This window comes from Eubalaena glacialis, chromosome 4 (assembly GCF_028564815.1).
Source record: "Eubalaena glacialis isolate mEubGla1 chromosome 4, mEubGla1.1.hap2.+ XY, whole genome shotgun sequence".
Lineage (NCBI taxonomy): Eukaryota > Metazoa > Chordata > Mammalia > Artiodactyla > Balaenidae > Eubalaena > Eubalaena glacialis.
In genome coordinates, this window is record NC_083719.1 from 42680405 (window position 1) to 42700893 (window position 20489).

A 20489-nucleotide genomic window follows, 5' to 3' on the forward strand; every position below is an offset into this window, starting at 1 on the left:
AACCCTATGATCCTAATCCTGATGTGAGCCAGTTTCACATTTTCAAAGGAATGGTTACATTTCAGAAATGTAAATGGTTCCAGAGCCATAATGCTTCTGCCACTTACTATCAGTGTGATCTTGGACCAGTTATTTCACTTCCTCATGCCTCAGTTTCCTCATCTGTAAAACGGGGATAATGCATTACCTACCTAACAGGATTGTTGTGAAGATTAAATGAGTCAGCAAACAAAAAACATCTGGGCAGTAGCTTGCACAAAGTAATCTATCAACATTAGTTCCACCAGCAAGACTCCACAATTTCTCTGTCCCCGTCAGTCACAGGTGGAACTGCCTCCAGCACCCAGTCTGGCTCTTTCACCTAACACTTCCATTTCTGTTAATGGCACTAGCCAGAGATTCCTAACCACAGTCACATTTGACTCCTTGCTGTCAAGTAGAAACCTAAAATTACCGATTGCTACTAAGTATATTTTCAGTTTCATCTGCACATAAAGTGAAAGTTACAGCTTCTTTTATTCATTCATCAACAAATACAGTTGACCCTTGGACAACACAGTTTTGAACTGTATTGTGGGTTCACTTATAGAGATTTCTTTCAGTAAATATATTGGAACTTTTTTTGAAGATTTGCAACAATTTAAAAAACTTGCAGATGAACCATGTAGCCTAGAAATATCAAAAAAAAATTAAGAAAAAGTTAGGTATGTCATGAATGTATAAAATATATGTTAGATATACAAATACATATAAAATGTATGTTAATCGGCTGTTTATCAGTAAGACTTCTGGCCAACAGTAGGCTGTTAGTAGTTAAGTTTTGGGGGAGTCAAAAGTTACAGGCAGATTTTCAGCTGCATGGAGGGTTGGTACTCCTGTGTTGTTCAAGGGTCAACTATATTCACTGAATGCCTACTATGAGAGTCAAGCAATTAGACTACGTTCCTACTCATTTCTAATCTTTTGTCCCTCAGATACAATTTCTGCCTTTGGTTTACACAAAAATATACTTTAAGTTCCTTAACAATCTTGACAGAAAATTCCCCTACATAATCAAGATGGAGTTTCAAAGATACTCAGTAAGTGAAACAAATGAAACCACTGAAAAATTTCTAAGCATGTTTTACTATCTCAAAGTTACCGACCTTATCAATCCAATTATGGGTAGAAAAAGGGTTCAAGAGCAGTGATATCAAAGCTTATGATTGAGGAAAATGGTGCAAGCTACTCATCCCTGAGTTGACAGTAGCATTAGCTATAGCTGCCTATCCTCCAGTACTATGTCTTTGTACTTAGTGAATGTTACTGATATAGATGGTATCTATTAATAGTGTATACCTTATTAGGTTTTGACTTTGAGTATCAAATATTAAATAAGTGAAGTTGTTCCTTTTTGTGGAAATTCAATTACAACTGGTTTTGGAGCTCATTTTCTCCTCTGGGTCAAGAAGGTCTAAACTCTCTAGACATCCAAGGACTGATAGAGAGGATGAGGTGGGTACAAAGAGAATCACAACACAAAGTTATAGACACTATAGACACAGACCTTGCCCATAAGGCACATAATGATGTATACAACATGGATGATACCAAAGAATTTATTGTAAATGTAGTGGCAAATACATAGAGAATAATCATCATTAAAAAGAAATTAGAAAATTACACGTTTAAAGTATGTGCTTTTTTCCGCCACCTTTACATTATGGCTAGTACCAACATTTTAAGTACTGAAATACTTAATGGGATGGTCCATTTTCAGATAATTTCATGACTTTGTCTTCATCTTAATTTTTAAAGCAGTTGACCATGAATTTCAGTTTCAATTATTATTCTGTTTTTATCAATTCGGTAATGATCTGTAGAATCTTGTCATCTGGATGTAAGGAGAAAAAACTCCCATGAATAAATTCATCACTGACTAATTTTCCAATATATATACATGTAAACCACAGATATACTTCATTAAAAGATTCTTTTAAATTAGAATACAGAATTAACAGCAATATTCACTATAAAACTAGAGATGCCTCTATAATATAATTTGTTGCCCTACAAATATTATTTTAATTATCATTATAGTTGTATTACACCTACTTTGATAAAAAGTAGGCAAAGGCCTGAAGAGATGACGTGCTATAACTGTTGGTCCTTTATAAGGAATTATTTCCTTAAAAATTCTTTTAAGACAGAAGTTTCCTAACTTTTTCACCTGGCTCAAATATACTAAAGGCTTTTTGACTCTTCCATATACTTCAGAACGTGTCAGGATTCCAACAGTATGGACAAGGAATAAGGAACTCTTTATCCATTTCTCCATGTTTAGTCCAAAGGAAACAAAGAAATTTAACTGGGAAGTGCTCTTGGAGAGGTGTCAATGGCAAAGTGACAGACCTCTCCACACAACAAAGGAATCAAACACGAATTAATCTGATGAATAGACCAATAGAGGCTACATTATTTGCTAGAGGTTTTAACAGCTGCTTCCACTTTTAAACAGTTGGTCTGATATTGTGACTTCCTAACTACTCTCTGGATAATTGTAATTATCAGGGCTCTAAGACTGAAATTCTGTATCTTATTAGATACTTCAGTAAGAGAATGGTCTATGTTTCAATGATTGCAATGGAGAATTCTGATAACGGGGCCCATGGCCTGACACTCTGGTTCCCAGAGGCTACAGTGGCATTTAAAAAAAAAAAAAAGGAAAAGAAAGATCACCTGCTGCAAGGGGAACACGGCAGGTCTAGAAAGAACCATGATTTTTAGTCTGAGGAAGAGTAGAGTAAAAGAAAGTACAAGAGTAACTTCAGTTATTTCTTTTTCAACAGCTTGGTGTTATATCCCAGCTTTTCTTATTATAAAGTCCAGAAAGAGGACACTAATGTACTTTATTCTCCCCCTTAAGTCAAAAATATATGCTTCATCAGAGGGCAAGTTCTGCTTTCTCTTTTATGGCAAAGAGAAACACTGAAATCATTTTAAAATTCATTTTTCTTAATTTAAAAGTTGAGGTTCAACCTGTCCTTTATATAATGTAATTTTTTCTAAGGCTGAGTTGTAGTGCACCAAGTTCCTCAAGAAAAGAGCTCACATCTCTTAATATGTCAAGACCTGATCTAAGTTTCCAGCAGTATAGGAAAACTAATACAGTTTAGCGCTTATTCATTCACCTTCAGTTATGCAAATAAACATAGAGTGTGAGGCTTCAGGGTAGTAGCACTAGACCAGTAGCTCCCCACCTTGCCTAACTATGAGAATTAACTGGGATACTTGTTAAATATAATCACATTGAACACATAAATCAATTCTTAACATCATTAAAAGCAGGAAAACCAAACTGATGTGATGCAATGAGAGAAATATAGCACCAACCAAAAAATATTCTTTTCCTGAAAATCTGATTCTAATCAACTCTCTAGATATAACTACCAGTTTACAGGAAATATAAGAAACAGAGGGACTTCCCTGGTGGCGTAGTGGTTAAGAATCCGCCTGCCAATGCAGGGGACATGGGTTCGAGCCCTGGTCTGGGAAGACCCCACATGCCACGGAGCAACTAAGCCCATGCACCACAACTACTGAGCCTGCGCTCTAAAGCCCACGCGCCACAACTACTGAAGCCCACGCGCCACAACTACTGAAGCCCACGCGCCACAACTACTGAAGCCCACCCGCCTAGAGCCCGTGCTCCGCAACAAGAGAAGCCACCGCAATGAGAAGCCCGTGCACCACAAGGAAGAGTACCCCCCACTTGCTGCAACTAGAGAAAGCCTGCGCACAGCAACGAAGACCCAATGCAGCCAAATTCAAATAAATAAAATAAATAAATTTATTAAAAAAAAAAAAAAGAAACAGAGAAACACATTAAATCAAAGCATGAAGATGCAACCACCCAAATCCTAAATGTCAGAAATTCTACCAGAAAAATAACCTAGTTTATTAAAAATTTTAAAATGGGGAGGGTAGTAGAGGGGAACTGTTACAGATTAAAAGAGATTACAAAATAATAACATGGCCATCGGCCTCTCCCACAGAGGAGATTCAGTATGCCTGGGGTAGGTCTTTGGACTTTGTATTTTTAACAACTGCCAGGATAATTCTGATTATTTGGCAAGTTTGGGAAACACTATACCAGACTAAGTGGCAACTCAGGTGTCCACTGCAGATTTCTGTTGAAGGATAATGTACATATTTGATACAGACTAACAGCTCTGCATTTGTGAGAATGGTAGAGAAAACATGCTGGGAACCTCAGAGAAAGTCCCTCTTTCTTATTTTTTATAATAACTGTATCACTAGTTTACTAGTATGTAAACTAGTAGCAAAATTACAAATGCTCAGTTTTATCATCCTTTTTCTGTGAAATGACCAGAAGTTTAGAACTGAAGCATAGAAGAGGAAGGAGTAAACCAGAAGAATCTTAAGAGAATAACTAGATTGTGAATAATGAAGAACTGTCTGTGTCTGATGGAATTCAGCATAAAATAAATTTTATTAAAGTAATTTTTAATCACATGGAATTTAAGCCTCAATGAGCTATAGTGTATGCCAGTGTTTAAAAGTATACTGTTTTCTACCTACATTATAATCAAACACTTACTTTCAAGGGACATCTTAGGATTTTCAAGCTTTTTTCTTAAAACAGAATCAATGAGAATTCTTAGCTGCTTGAAAATGACAGCTATCTTAACAGGTGCCTATTGAGAGGAGATAACAAATTGAACAATGTTAATCCCAGGGAGTGGGAATGTGTTTAAATAAAATCAAAGTAAGCATGTATACCTTACAATATGCTTTAGCACATCTTGACTTTAATATAAAACGTTATGGGAAAAATATAAATAAATTACTTCCTGTAGCTAAGATACATAAACTTCAATTTCCTTATTAAGTACCCATAAATTTGATATCTCTTTCCAAAATAAAGCAACCATTATTTCAATTGTTTGTTTTCTTCTCTTACTACAGTTTTTAAAATGGAATTTTTTTAAAAAGCTTTATTGAGGTATAATTTATAGATTATAAAAAATTTATTCATTGTATACAATCCAATGATTTTTAGTTAATTTATAGAGTTGTGTAACCATCACCACAATCCAGTTATAGAACTCTACTACCACCTCAGCCTCTTTGTGAGAACTGCACATATTTTTTAAGTTGCCTTTAAAATTTACATCTCCAGTCTTAGACAAACAGCTATCATGGTATATCAGCAGAATGTATTAGATTTGCTTAAACTGGTCAATGTTGATGAGTTACAGAGAAATAGACTTATTGCCGGTAGCACTGGTTGGTCTAATTTTTCCAGAGAAGAATGAAGAATGTGACAATATGCATTTAAGCTATGAATCTGTGTCTCTTTATAGGTGGCACAATATAGTGGAAGGAGCATGAGTTTGAGGATCAGATACTTCTAGGTTTAAACCTTGCTCTACCGTTAACAATCCATGTAACCTAGGTAAGTTAACTTCTCACTGAGCTTAAGTGCCTTGTCTATAGAAAGAAACTATAGAAATTATCTAACAAGACTGTTAGGGTATTAAATTAGGGATAATCCATGTAAAGTTAACTACTGAAGTACACAACATATGGCAAATTATAATTATTACTGACAATAAATGAAATCTGTAATAGCAATATAATTTGATTTTCAAATTAAACAGATTTAAAACCATATAGGCAAGATAAAATATGTAAGTCTTCTATTTTAAGTCAAATTATTGGAAGAAATTATGCAAACTCCAATAAAATTTAAAAAAAAAACTACCTCAGTGGTACTGGAAGTAGAAATTTTAATATAATCAATAAGATCAGTTGTAGCATGTACCTGAAAATAGATCCAGCCATCAACAGAGAGAAGACGTTCCCGGTGTTGAACTTCTATGTCACCACCAAAAAGTAAAACTGGAAAAGGGGTTATTAGGGTAGTTTCCCTCAAATATACTCGGGCATACCGTATCTGCATAAAAACAGAGAGGAAAAAAACACTTTACAGCCTAAAAAATATAAAAAATTCATTTATCTGTTTCACGTAAGCATTTTTCTATAATTTGCTACTATATATTTTAAATCAGGTTTTATAAAGCTACATGTCTGCATTCTCTTATGTGCATAATTTGTCAATTTTATAATAATCACAGTCACCACCTGTGCATTTATACTATTAAAAGGATTTTAAACATTAATTGTAAGGCTGAATTATATACCTTGAACATAAATGAGACTATGAACAAGCAATTTTATGCTAATGCTGTTAAATAATTAACACAACAATAAAATTATGATTAAGTTTCAGAGTGTCTGGTTTCTAAAGCAAGGTTCAGCAATGGCCATTAGTCAGGAATTTGTCATGTTTTACACATTTAAGTTTGATGATATGCTGGGAGTCATTCAAGCGAATGCTTGAAATTATGGATCTTTATTAATTTAATGAGCTATGATTCAAAAGGTTGACTGTTTTAATTGTAATCTACAAATATTTGCTATTAAATTATCTTAGGTTGCACTGTGACCCAAACTGTTGCCACATCATATATAGTTCTATCCCATCCCATATCTCCCTTATTTGGAAATGTGGAAAAAAGACATGTTATATGTTTTTGTTGAGAAACCATGTACATCTTGATTTCAAATATAAACAAACATGAATAGCTCAATTTAAGAACAAAATACGATATCTGCTGGGCATCCTAATTTCTTATGACTGATTTCTAGAATAATGCCCTGAATATTGGAATTTAAGAATGAGTACTTTACCTTCTCCTGGTATAAAAGCCATCCATAAGTTTGCAAATCTCGATTTACTGAGGATGGATGTACTTGTGCTTTGCCTTGGGCTGTCTCCACAATGCAAGCCAATTTTTCTGTAACGTCAACTGATTTTGTATAGATTATCTTCCCCACATTGTCATACAGTCCAGCAGTAAGTACAGCTTTAAGAAGGGCAATTTCTTGGAAGGAAAGGGTCTGTGAGGCTCTGTTCCCTTCCAAGCCACTGGAAGTTGTAGATGATAAAAATCCTGCTGCCTTAACCAACTTTATTAACTCCTGCTTTACATCCTGGATTGGTTTGTTGAAAAGAGACAAGATCATAATTAAAATAGAGAAGGTGCCAACCAACCTTGTATTTTATATTACTGTTTCCTATCAAAATTGACAGGATGCCAAAAAGCTAAAAACAGAATTACGACATGATCCAGCAATCTCACTCCTGGGCATATATCCGGAAAAAACAAAAACACTAACTCGAAAAGATACATGAACTGCAATGTTCATAGCAGTACCATTTACAATAGCCAAGATATGGAAGAAACCCAAATGTCCATCAATAGACAAATGGATAAAGAAGATGATGTATGTATATACAATGTAATATTACTCAACCATAAAAAAAGAATGAATTTTTGCCATTTGCTACAACTTGGATGGACCTGGAGGGCATTATGCTTACTGAAATATGTCAGACAGAGAAAGACAAATACTGTATGTTATCACTTATATGTGGAATCTAAAAAATAAAACTAGTGACTATAACACAAAAGAAACAGACTCATAGACATAGAGAACAAACTAGTGGTTACCAGTGGGAAGAGGGAAGGAGGGAGGGGCAAGATAGGGACAGAGGACTAAGAGGTACAAACTACTATGTATAAAGTAAGTAAGTTACAAGGATATATTGCCAGCACATGGAATACACCCAATATTTTATAATAACTATAAATGAACCATAATCTTTAAAATTTGTGAATCACTATGTGATACACCTGAAACTTATTAATACTGTAAATCAACTATACCTCAATTAAAAAAAGCCTTTGTGGAAATTTGGCATGCTAAAATTTTTCATTTCTAGCCTTATTATAAATATTAATATTTGTTAAATATTTTCCTAGTCCATCATATTACTAAGTAAAGCCAGCAGCATAAAGTATATATCTTGGGCTTCCCTGGTGGCACAGTGGTTAAGAATCCACCTGCCAATGCAGGAGACACAGGTTCGAGCCCTGGTCCAGGAAGATCCCACATGCTGCAGAGCAATGAAGCCCATGCACCACAACTACTGAGCCTGTGCTCTAGAGCTGCGAGCCACAAATACTGAGGCTGCATGCCACAACTACTGAAGCCCACGCTCCTAGAGCCTGTGCTCCGCAACAAGAGAGGCCACCGCAATGAGAAGCCCACACACCGCCAACGAAGAGGGGCCCCCGCTCGCTGCAACTAGAGAAAGCCTGCGCACAGCAACGAAGACACAATGCAACCAAAAATAAATAAATAAATTTATTTTTTAAAAAAGTATATATTTTTGTGCATTAGTCTTTGTATAAATAATATCTTGTTAGTTTAGCCAACTGTTCAGATTATGCATTTTATTAATATATCAGTTTATTTTCAAGTTTAGCACCAGCCAATACTTGTGAAGAAATGTCTTAATATATTACTATTCCTCAAGTTCCATAAATATCTAATATTATAGTAAAATTTTAGACGAAAGACGAAAAGACAACCCTCAGAATGGGAGAAAATATTTGCAAACGAATCAACGGACAAAGGATTAACCTCCAAAAAATATAAACAGCTCATGCAGCTCAATATTAAAAAAACAAACAACCCAATCAAAAAATGGGCAGAAGACCTAAACAGACATTTCCCCAAAGAAGACATACAGATGACCAAGAGGCACATGAAAAGCTGCTCAACATCACTAATTATTAGAGAAATGCAAATCAAAACTATAATGAGGTATCACCTCATACCGGTCAGAATGGCCATCATCAGAAAATCTACAAACAAATGCTGGAGAGGGTATGGAGAAAAGGGAACCCTCTTGCACTGTTGGTGGGAATGTAAATTGATACAGCTACTATGGAGAACAGTATGGAGTTTCCTTAAAAAACTAAAAATAGAATTATCATATGACCCTGCAATCCCACTACTGGGCATATATCTGGAGAAAACTGTAATTCAGAAAGACACATGCACCCCAATGTTCATTGCAGCACTATTTACAATAGCCAGGTCATGGAAGCAACCTAAATGCCTATCGACAGACGAATGGATAAAGAAGATGTGGTACATATACCCAATGGAATATTACTCAGCCATAAAAAGGAACGAAATTGGGTCATTTGTAGAGACATGGAGGGACCTAGAGACTGTCATACAGAGTGAAGTAAGTCAGAGAGAAAAACAAATATCGTATATTAACACATATATGTGGAACTAGAAAAATGGTACAGATGAACCGGTTTGCAAGGCAGAAATAGAGACACAGATGTAGAGAACAAAAGTATGGACACCAAGGGGGGAAAGCGGAGGCGGCGTAGAATGGACTGGGAGATTGGGGTTGACATATATACACTAATATGTATACAATAGATGACTAATAAGAACCTGCTGTATTAAAAAATAAAATTCAAAAAAAAATTTTAGTAAAAATAAAAATGAAATCCTGCCATTTGCAGCAGTGTGGATGGATCTAAAGAGTATTATGCTTAGTGAAATAAGGCAGACAGAGAAAGACAGATATTGTATGATATCACTTACTTGTGGAATCTAAAATAAACAAATGTATACAGCAAAACAGAAAGAGACTCACAGATACAGAGAACAAACAAGTGATTACCAGTGGAGGAAGGGAAAGGGGGAGGGGCAAGATAGGGATGTGGAATTAAGAGATATACACTAGTATGTATAAAACAGACAAGCAACTAGGATCTATTGTACATCACAGGGAGTTATAGCCACTATTGTGTAATAACCTTTAATGGAGTATAAACTATAAAAATACTGAATCACTATGCTGTATACCTGAAATGAATATTATGTTGTAAATCAACCATATGTCAATTAAAACAAGATTAACAGTATGCCAAATTTTTAGTTAACTACAGCCCAAATTACATTAGGGAGGAAAAAAAGATACTGGAAAGTCAAGGATTAAATGGAGTCATCTGATTCTAACATCAACTGATTTTGTATAGATTATCTTCCCAAGACTTTAGATGTCATACAATAAGAATGTCTAAAATGTGAGCAATAAAAATGTACCTGAACGCATTTTCATTCCGTCTATTTACTTCCACAGTAGCTCTCCTTTCAACATTTTTACTCAATAAGGATGGTCACATAGAGAACAGTAAGGAAGAATTACAGAGGACTCTGATCTAGACTGCAAGAACCTTCTTCATTTGTCTCTGGGAAACATCTTAATTTCCTAAAGAACTCTGACAAAGTTTATTAATGGCAACAATCTAAACTTGTTGCCTAAAATCTTTCTCTACCTCTAGTAGTGCCAATCAACTAAAATACTACAGGGAGGATGAGCATTTTAAAGTAAACAGGATACAAGTGATTAAAAGGTGAAGTGTACATTTACGATTTACTTTAGGCTTCTGGTTTGGGACTTAAGGGACTTTAAGTCCAGGAGAGGAAAGACCAAACAGACAGTTGCTGCCACACCACAAAGTTGGTAAAGAGATTGAAAACCTTGCAGCCCAGGGGAGATGAAGAAAAGGCTCATAGAAGGAAGGGGGTGGGAGGCAACTTGGAGGTTGGGAGGAAGTGGAGTGGAGATAAAGGAGTGTTGATTAGCTCTCCATATCTTGTACCCCAGTCAGCTGGCCCAGAGGCATCTGTTTCTTCAATTTATCCCTTTTTCTGCTTCAAGAAGGACAAAGTTTATTCCACTTAGCAAAGTCCCTGCTGTCATCTCAGCAGTTATTTTATTTTTATTTATTTTTTCTTGCATTCTTCAAGTCTACTGCATATCTTACATTATAGAAGTACACTGTTAGGCTAATCCAATAATCTAGTTTTTATTCATTAATTCAAAAATATTGACTAAGCACCTAATAGATGCTTAGGTACTAGGTTCAGCAGTTATTTTAAATTACACACACAAAAATTGGTCAAATTATATGGGAATAAAAATATTTTTTAACCTTTTAAAATATGAGCATAGAATAGGGGAATTATGTGAGAGGTTATGAATACTTTTATAGCATGTCTGCACTAAACACCATTTCCCTTTAAATGTACTAAACTTGAGACATATCAATCAATGTGTGGACCTTGTGTGGATCATGATTTGAACTAGCTGTAAAGAAACATTTATGAGATAATCAGGGATATTTAAATACTGTATGGTTGATGATATTAAGGAATTATTTTTTAAGGCATGGTAATGTTAAAGAAAAAAATAGTCCTATACTTCAGAGACATATAACAATCTGACGCCTGGGATTTGCTTCAGAATAATCTAGAGGGCAGATAGTGGATTAACGGGAGTATAAGTAAAACAAGGTTGAGCACGTGTTGATAATTACGGAAGTGGGAAATGAGTACCCAGGAGTTCCCTATACTATTTGGTATGTTTGAAAATTTCCATAATAATTAAAAATAACAGCTGATTATCAGAGTTAAGAAAAACTATAGAATATCCCCAATTCAATTCTATTTTTTAAAATGAGAAACTGAGACTTAATTAACCTTCCCCAAGCTGAGCTGCTGAATAGACAACTATCCTAATTCCCAAGCTAGTGTTATTTCTATGAAATCATGTTGCATCTTTGATCATTTCCTGAATATATTATGATTGTTACATACTATTTTGAATCACTGTGTAATACAGGTTAACTGCTGGGATAAACAAAACAAAAAATCACAAATTTATTAATTCAGCAAATGTTTATTAAACCCTTACTATGTGTCAAGCACTATCCTAGGCATTTCTTTTTCCAAATTAATCCTATTGACTATATGACCCTGAATTAAGATAGTTGCATTAAGACTTACCTCTAGGGTTAACAGTGATGTTCTATTAAGAAAGTTCCTCCGGCAGTATGCTATTTCAGAACGATAGCCTCCTTCTTGCCGTGCTTTCTTCCACCTATGTAAGTAAAATGACCAAATTTTAATATGTTTCCAAACTCTTTTTCAGATGTACTAACCAAAGCTTTAATTACATTATAATCACATCAAAAGAGGAAGTTTTAGGAACTAGCCAATTGTATGTAAGAATTTCAATTACAATACAGATATTTTTTGTTCATGTATAACAGTAAATTCATAACTTCAAATACAAGGTAATATACACATAATAATACAGAGTACATTCGTAAGTTTTAGGATTATAAAAATTTGAATCTTTAAAATAATTCAACTTGACAGATGCAGTAACTAAAAATAAATTTAAATCTTAAATGTATCTTTTTAATAAAAGTCAAAAATAAATTTTTTTAAAAAGTAAATACCCTCAGGTTTGACCTACTGACAAAACCCAGATTATTTCTTTACCCCAGATATGCATTGTAGATCGTCAGATGGTCTGAATCTGCCATAGCCAAAGCTGATTTTGCAAGATCTGCTTCATCTTTTCGACCAATTGGTGTGGTAAAAGGAGACTTCTCTGTCATAACTGCAGCTAGTGTTGCCTATCCATAAATAACCAAAAAATTTGTCATTAAAGAGGTATATATTGAAAGCTGATTTGAAATAGAAAGTAAAACAATTGCACTTTCAAGTTGCACGTTTCTTCTTTTCAATTTATGGTGTTCTATAATAGCTACATATTTTCATTTTAATTAGTTACTTTTAGTTTCATTTTATGGAATTTTAAACATTTATCACTTTACTTTTACACCATCTTTGTGGGTAGGGAAGTAATACCACCAGAATCAGAGATTTTAAAAAATGAATATTTGTGTGATTTATAGTCTGTCACACAGTTAAAAGAAATCCCTTAACACAGCTCAGGGATCTTGACTCCTAGCCTGAATTTCCATTGTCTGCAATGCTCTTTAAATACTTCTTACATAATCTGGACTACATAACAACCCATTTGTTGTTGTTGTTGCAGCTTTTCAGATCAACTGTCATGGCAGAGGATATTTCTTGGACTCAACACAATTCTGGTGAGTATCTATATCTGATACTAGAAAAAAAGAGACTAGAGTAAGTCATACTCTCTCCATTTCATTTTCAAACAGCCTTGATTTGTAGTCCCAGAAAAGGCCACAACTTGATATAGCTGGAAAGTTGGAATGGCAGAGCAGGCATATGAGCCAAGAGATTCAGAGTCACAAAGTTTGTTAATTCTGAGATAATTTGAGAAAACAGAATTGCTGGTCATTGCTAGCTCAGAGGTAACTCAGAAAAAAGAAAGTTTTGATTCTACTTATGTGTGGAGTTCAAAACGCTCTAAGAATCACTTACTATATATTCAATTAAGTAAATATTTCAAGTGGGATGTTTGATAGCAAAAGTCTAGACAAGCCAAAACCCTTTTACAAAATAGTACCTACAATACACTTAGTAAATGGATGATTTTCTTGTATATAAATATAAAAAGTTAAATATTCAAAAATTCTCATTAAGCATTTAGATTTCCTGGTTTTAATGTTAGTACAGACATTCTGTTTAGTTAAAAAAAATAAAAGTTAAAATTTGTTTCTAAACTTAATACGTCCCCAGCCAAAATGATATTTACAGTGAAGAAGCAGCAGTGTTGTTTGTCTTACCACTGGATCAAGACAGCCAAAAATGGCACCAAAAATAAGCATCTTGCCAATTTTGACATTCACAGGCAAAGCTGCAAGGTGTTGGCCCAATGGAGTCAGTTTAGGCTCATTTAGTTCACAAGCTCCAATTTTTCGGAGTAAATTCATTGCATTGCTGATTACTTGAAGTTGAGGAGGATCTAAAGCTTTGGAGAGGAAATCTTCAGGAGAACCAAGATTGCATTTCTGCAGATTGAAAAAGTGATAAATTAGTATGTGATCAGAAAGAATTAACAAAGAGATGGTCAAACTGGAACTAAATTTAAGTAAAATTTTAAGCAAGGAGGATAAATGTCTGTGTCTATTAAGGGAGTAGCAAAGAGGATGAGATCTTCCAGTCCATATTTTTAGTTTCTTCATTTCTGATTTTTATAGAATCAAAAATCTGAGAACTGAAGGATATTATAGATCTGTCAGAGTAGGAAGCCTTTGGTCTAGGCTAGGATTTCTCAAGTCCAGCTCTATTGTTATTTGGGGCCAGATAATTCTGTTTTAGGGGACTGTGCTGTTCATTGTAGAATGTTTAGCAGCATCCCTGGCCTTGACCCACTAGATGTCCATAGCATGGTCTCCCTCTCCCCCCAGTTCTGACAACCAAAAATGTTTCTTGACATTCCAGTTTTTCCCTGGTGAGCAATATCGTCCCCAGTTGAGAACTACTGGTCTAGGTTATGAGTCTATATTTTCATCTATAAACTATGAGTGCCTATGGCAGACTTAAAGCACAGTGGGTTTACTTACAAAAGATGGGGGAAGGGGGCATTTATTAAAGAAGAGTAAATAAAATACTTGAAAATCTAGAGCAACAGAAGGTAAGATAAGTTTAAGTCTTCGTCCCACCCGCCCCGCCCAGAAAAGGGTGAAGAACAAAAAATTCATCTAAGTTCCTTTGGGAATACCATAATATGAAGACATAATTCCTCCAAAGGCACACGCAAGATTTCAGGAACAGAATAGTCCATAAAGCCTTCAAATCTGAAAAATAAAATAAAATAATACTAAATACATACTATCAGAAATGTCACACTGTACTGGTTTATGTGTTTTTAATTTCTGGGCTATGCCATACCTTTCTCTCGTGTACATTCGGAAACAGAAGCCACCTCTGACGCGCCCAGCTCTCCCCTGGCGCTGCAGAGCACTTGCTTTGCTGACAAACGTCTCCACCAAAGAACTCATCTGACTGCTTTCATGGTACCTAGAGAAATGTTTTAGGAGAGAATATGTAGATAATTGACTGAAATCAAAATCTGAAAAAACTGGAAATATTTGACTCTAAAATTAAGTTGAAGATTAGAGTGCCTCTTAATTATGCAATAAGAATTCTGAGAGTTTGAGAAATGCCGCTGTGAACGTTACAATTCAACGCACCTTTCACAAGATACAGTTCAACCCTGAAAACACCTCCTCTACAGGTACAATTAAAAAAATCAAGAGTTTATTTTGTACTGGATAGTCATACTCACTTCCAAATATTGCTCAAGTTTCCTAATATTAGGGACAGTGTATATAGATTACAATAGACTACTAAGGTGGTCTCCCTTATTTGTGAAATATAAACATTAAAACATTTATAAAGTAATAATCTTTCTGTTGAAGATTCAGTTAAAGTTATCTATTATGTGCCAATTACTGTACTAGGCACTTTCAATTATGAAATTTTAATTTTTCCCATTAACATATGAGGAAACTGATGATTATAACTGATGGTCATATTACTTGCTCAAGATTATAGATCATAGATTTATAATCCAACTCTGATTCTAAAACTCATGCTCTTTTTTTTGTAATCCCATAAATAATGCTTTTGTAAAACATTAATTTATAAACTAATTTATAAAAATTTATGTTCTGAATATCTTCTCAGCACTTTTCTAAAAGTAGCAATACATTGACATTACTTATGGGAAAACTGATGACATGAATTTTAACATTTATTCTCAGACATTTTAAACTTCCCTACAGTTTCTCTGAGACTTCTTGTTTTGGGCAGAATTAGGACATTTGAGATTTTCCTGATATGATTCTGTGATCTAATGCTTGCTTCAGCAGCACATGTACTAAAATTGGAATGATTCTGTGATGTCTCCTAAGAATTCAAGAGTCCCAAGCCCTTTTCAGGTTAAAAATGTTTTGATTTGGAAAATTCAAACTTACTTATTTTCTTTCGTTCTTCCGGTATCAATTACAAATACAACATCTGGAATAGTGATACCCGTCTCTGCAATATTTGTTGCTAAAACAATCTGAAAATAAAAAGCCAAAACATTTAGGTAACAACTTTCAGCAATGTGCCATCATTTAAACTCCTTTGGATAGTTTAGCCAATGAATTTTAAAAAATGAATTACAATTTTATTTACAAAAATTCACAATCTAATTGCTATTACTGTATAATTTAAATTTGCTCTAATTAATTTTATCACCTTAGCTTATTAATTAAAGTTATAGATTCTTATTCCAACAAAAATACCGGTCCCCTAATTCTAGTCAGTCATCTTAAAAATGACATACATGGAATGGGAAATTGGATCAGAGAATGGAGACTGCTCAGCAGAAACTTCACAGTTAAGTAGAAAAAAAAAAGTAATAGTTCTTCAGTAAGAAGAACTGGTGGGTTGTTGCCCTGGCTCTGCTACTTATTAGCTTTGTGACCTGGGCAAGTCATTTTACCTCTCTGGCCTCCAATTACCTGACCTGCAAATTACAAGGTAGAAATAGATGACTTCTTAAGTCCCTTTCTAGCTCAAAATTTCTTAATGGTGATGGCTGAATAGTGCAATCTTCTTGTGGCTTTTTTGTTTGTTTGTTTCTTCTTTTTTTTTTTCTGTTGAGTCCTTGGAGGTAAAACATTTAGGAAATTCTAGGTCAAATTCAATATATTATCACTCTATCTCAATACTGAATGCTTGCTTTTCTTACTCATTTATCCTAGGAAACAGAACCCAGATTATTAAGATTTAGATGGGACCTAGGTGATCGAAGTTTTTAGAGGTGGAATTCTTTTCTTAAGACAAAATGTTACAGGGAATCCAAATGTTACAGATCAGAGCACACAGCCTCTGAACCCCTGGAGTTTTCAGAGCACAGTTAGAAAACCATAAGTTTAATCCAGCTCCTGTTTAAAGATGAGAAAGGAAGCTGAGTGGGTTGCCAAAGGTCACAGACATGGCAGCAGCTTAGGGACAAGAACCCAGGCCTCCTGCATTAGAGTCCAGGCTCTTGCTGGGAGCTCTGTGTTCCCCAGAGTTTCTACATTGTGCTCTTTTTTGCCCCCCGCCTAAGAGAGGGTCAAAATCTGAGAAACTCTCTTTGCCAAGTATCTCTTCGTTCAGCATCCGAACAGAGGAGACGATGAAAATACTTAGATTGTTTCCTAACCTAATGGTCTCTGTATTGCAAAAATAATCAGGGATGAGTAGCAAAGAGAACAAAAAAGAATCCTCCCAGGATTCAAGTAGCTCCTGATATCCAACATCCTTTGTGATATCTTCTTTAAGGAATAGTAGTGATTTTTCTTTTCATAAGCAACATCCATGCCATATTTTTAAACTACCACTCCCCTAAAGTTATTAATAACATATAATATAAACATAAACACCTAATATAAATTGAATTTTAATATTGGGTTCACTTTTGATTATGTTAAGCTGCCGAGCATCTGGAGTCTACATGCACTATAAGGCACTTAATATTAACAACTGTCTTTGATGATAAAAAGTCATAACACTTTTATGAAATATTCTCAGTTGGATCACATATAAATTTGCAGTACTGAATTTTACCTTCCTGACTCCTTGAGGAGGAAGTGTGAATGCTGCAGCTTGATCTTGAGTTGAAAGAATAGAATGCAGAGCTATCACTTTATATCTGAAAGTTAAAATCATAGTTCTTAGCAAGAGTTTCTCTTTAGAAGACACTGCAAAGAATAACAAAATTTATTTGCAAATAGAAAGCAATTTTTAAATTTTTTATTATGAAAAATTTTAAACACACACAGAAGTTCTGAAAATGGTACAATGAAACCCCATATATACTCATCAAAGAGAAAAAACTTAATATGAATGAATTATATGGAATGTAGGGTTTAAAGAATTTTAAAAATATATTCTGATGCTGAAGTTATAACCATAACAGCGGTAATAAACTGTATCAAAACAGGCAGAGTAAAAAGCCAATTCAATATGTATGGATGGGCTTCCCTGGTGGCACAGTGGTTAAGAATCCACCTGCCAATGCAGGGGTCATGGGTTCGAGCCCTAGTCCGGGAAGATCCCACATAACCTGGAGCAACTAAGCCCGTGCACCACAACTACTGAGCCTGCGCTCTAGAGTCCACAAGCCACAGCTACTGAAGCCCGTGCACCTAGAGACCATGCTCTGCAACAAGAGAAGCCACCGCAACGAGAAGCCAGCACACCGCACCGAAGAGTAGCCCCTGCTCGCCGCAACTAGAGGAAAGCCCACACGCAGCAACAAAGACCCAACGCAGCCAAAAATAAATAAATAAATAAATTTATTAAAAAGAAAAAAAAAGTGCTTCAAAGATATTAAAAAAAAAAAAATGTATAGATGATAAACTGCAATGCTGTTAGGGTTTTGCACCATCCAGTGTGCTGGGGAGGGGAGTCACCATCTTACTCTTAACCACAGGATTCCCTCTGCTTAATCATATTGAGAAAATAAAACAAATGTAGAAATAATACCTAAAAATTTTAGTAGATAAAATGCTATAATAGAAACGTTAAAAGAAAATAAAGAGCTTTGCCATGGACAATTTTAACTAAAGGTGAAAAGACTTTGCAAGTTCTGATCAAGAGTTTTAATGTACGAAACATTTTTCTGTTTTAAAACTACTAGGAATATAATGAAGATTTGTAGTTACCGTTCTGAAAAAAATCTTCTGTCAGTTGATAAGAGATCATACAACTGTTGAATATGAGCAAGGCCTGGTAAAAAGATCAGTACTGCTCCTTCAACATTTTTGAACTGGGGACTTCTGTCTGAAATTTTTAAAAAGATACAATATTCAAAAATAAGGAACAGCGTATAAGATATTAATAGAACATCTCCAGTTAGAAAAGTTTTATCAAAACAAATGGAGACACATTAGAAATAGATACATACCTAAATATGTAAGAAGTTCCAAAATGAGATCCAGGTTGATCTTATGAGGATTCATGTAGAGAATAGCATGCTGAGTGCGGTTGCTGTACTTTTGGTAAAATGGATTTAAATCATCACTTGTTCCAGTCTGAACTGGGATGTATTCCTAAAAGAAACACAATCAGAAAAAGCTGAACAAAAATATTATGTATTTTTATAAGACAAAGAAGGAAAAAAGGAGCTATTTGCATTCATTCAAATCTGTATTTTTCTCATTGTCACTATTATTTTGTTAAAATATAGCAAGAATACAATTTTTAACAGAATTAAAGTATTATAAAATTTCATCTCTCCTATTAATTTCATTTCATACAGCCCCCTTAAGTATAGCAAACCTTTTTATCTTGGCATGTAAACCCTAAATTAAAAAAGAAATGAAGAAAAACAGAACAATGGATGCATTGTTCTGTGGCAGCTGAAAAGCAGCCTGGCCAAGAGAGGTAATAATAACTTTATTAAGTAATTTACACCTGCCTCATTCCTTCTAGATTCTATTTTGGTTGCTGAATTCCAATCATCTCCTTTGAAATACTACTTTTAATTTTTTAAAGTCTTTCTTTAGTTTCTAATTTCTATCTCTGCAGTTTTAGGGAAAGATTTTAGTTTTTGCTTCCTTGGTTTATCTGCTTAACTAAAGGATAAAGTAACTTCTACTTTGTGCTTCCATTAGATGAATGAAATATTGTGGATATAATGAAAATACTGTATATAGTACCACTGGCCAAAATGCAGGATAATGTAGGTTTTGTAATTTCTAAAATTATGTCATTGAAAGTAAATTAACTCTCTATGAAGATCCGTGCTTGCCCTGGATAGTATAGAGCTAAGGTTGGCTCATGTCAGGACAGAGGCTGCTAGGAAAACCAATGGCAAGGATCTAGATTTTGGTCCTGCCCCATCCTGACTATCTAAGGTGTTGAGATAAAGTAAATATCGTAAGCCAAACACTAGAGTCAGTGAAACAAAGATTTAAAGAAATGACCTTTAAAATTTGCTCATAATCATATCTGTTCTTCTTCTACCAGATTATATTTGAATGCACTGTGTCAGCCATATTTTTAAACTCTTATGGCAGTTTGTGCCCTGGATATCACAATCAGATGTCTTTCAAAAATGTTTTATTTTTACCTGATACTTTTTTATTCCCCCTGCTTTGCTTGTAACATTAACGGTTATTTCTTCTTCCTCCTCCAGAAATTTCTGACAATATTCTGAGTCTTTCTCCAGGACAAAGCCTGTTTCTTCTATTATATCTTCAAGATGAAAAACCTGCATAGATTAAGGTATATAAATAGTGAACTCAAATTCATTTCAGTAAATATCATTTTAAAGAGAACAAGCGATTGTTACCTTTTGAATGTCACCAAATGCTAATTTAGAATATTACGAAAAAAGCTTTTTTCTGCATTTATTGGTAGTGAAGAACTTGGCTGATGTAGATGGATCTATTCCTAGTAGTCTCAGGACAAAGCACATTATGGTGTATATTTTTTACATGTGAAAACCAATTAAAAGAGCAGCCTTTATCAGCTGAACCAAAAGGGCAAACATTAAGAATAGAAGGAAGCTTCAAAGACAAGCCTAAATTTGAGGGATGGGTGAAAAAGGAGTTCCTTATTGCTAGGCAGCTACTCCCAATCTGGATGTAATGCCTTTGCTATGGAAGTGTGTTTTACGCTGTGTACCTCTGAGGTATGTCGTTCGTCAGCAGAATCCTCCTTCCAGCCCACTCACCCTCAGTCAAGGCAGCACCAGCCATCTGATTCCC

At 34.8% G+C, this 20489-nt stretch overlaps 1 protein-coding gene across 3 annotated transcripts in view; it reads right to left on the reverse strand.

Moving 5' to 3' along the window:
* Window positions 1-1618: 1618 nt before the first annotated feature.
* The window catches only part of DHX29 (DExH-box helicase 29), a 46777-nt gene continuing 27906 nt past the window's right edge, over window positions 1619-20489 (reverse strand). For 2 of the 3 annotated variants that reach the window (XM_061189260.1, XM_061189259.1), the window contains exons 14-27: window positions 19850-19990; window positions 18683-18827; window positions 18441-18558; window positions 17341-17425; window positions 15714-15802; window positions 14626-14754; window positions 14456-14531; window positions 13518-13742; window positions 12295-12431; window positions 11794-11887; window positions 6757-7059; window positions 5828-5959; window positions 4601-4697; window positions 1619-1873 (exon numbers count right to left, since the gene is read on the reverse strand). In XM_061189260.1, the coding sequence (XP_061045243.1) occupies window positions 1827-1873; window positions 4601-4697; window positions 5828-5959; window positions 6757-7059; window positions 11794-11887; window positions 12295-12431; window positions 13518-13742; window positions 14456-14531; window positions 14626-14754; window positions 15714-15802; window positions 17341-17425; window positions 18441-18558; window positions 18683-18827; window positions 19850-19990 (1818 nt within the window). In that variant the 3' untranslated portion in view covers window positions 1619-1826. The remainder of the gene's footprint in view (window positions 1874-4600; window positions 4698-5827; window positions 5960-6756; window positions 7060-11793; window positions 11888-12294; window positions 12432-13517; window positions 13743-14455; window positions 14532-14625; window positions 14755-15713; window positions 15803-17340; window positions 17426-18440; window positions 18559-18682; window positions 18828-19849; window positions 19991-20489) is intronic. The other variant, XM_061189261.1, reaches the window with a different exon arrangement.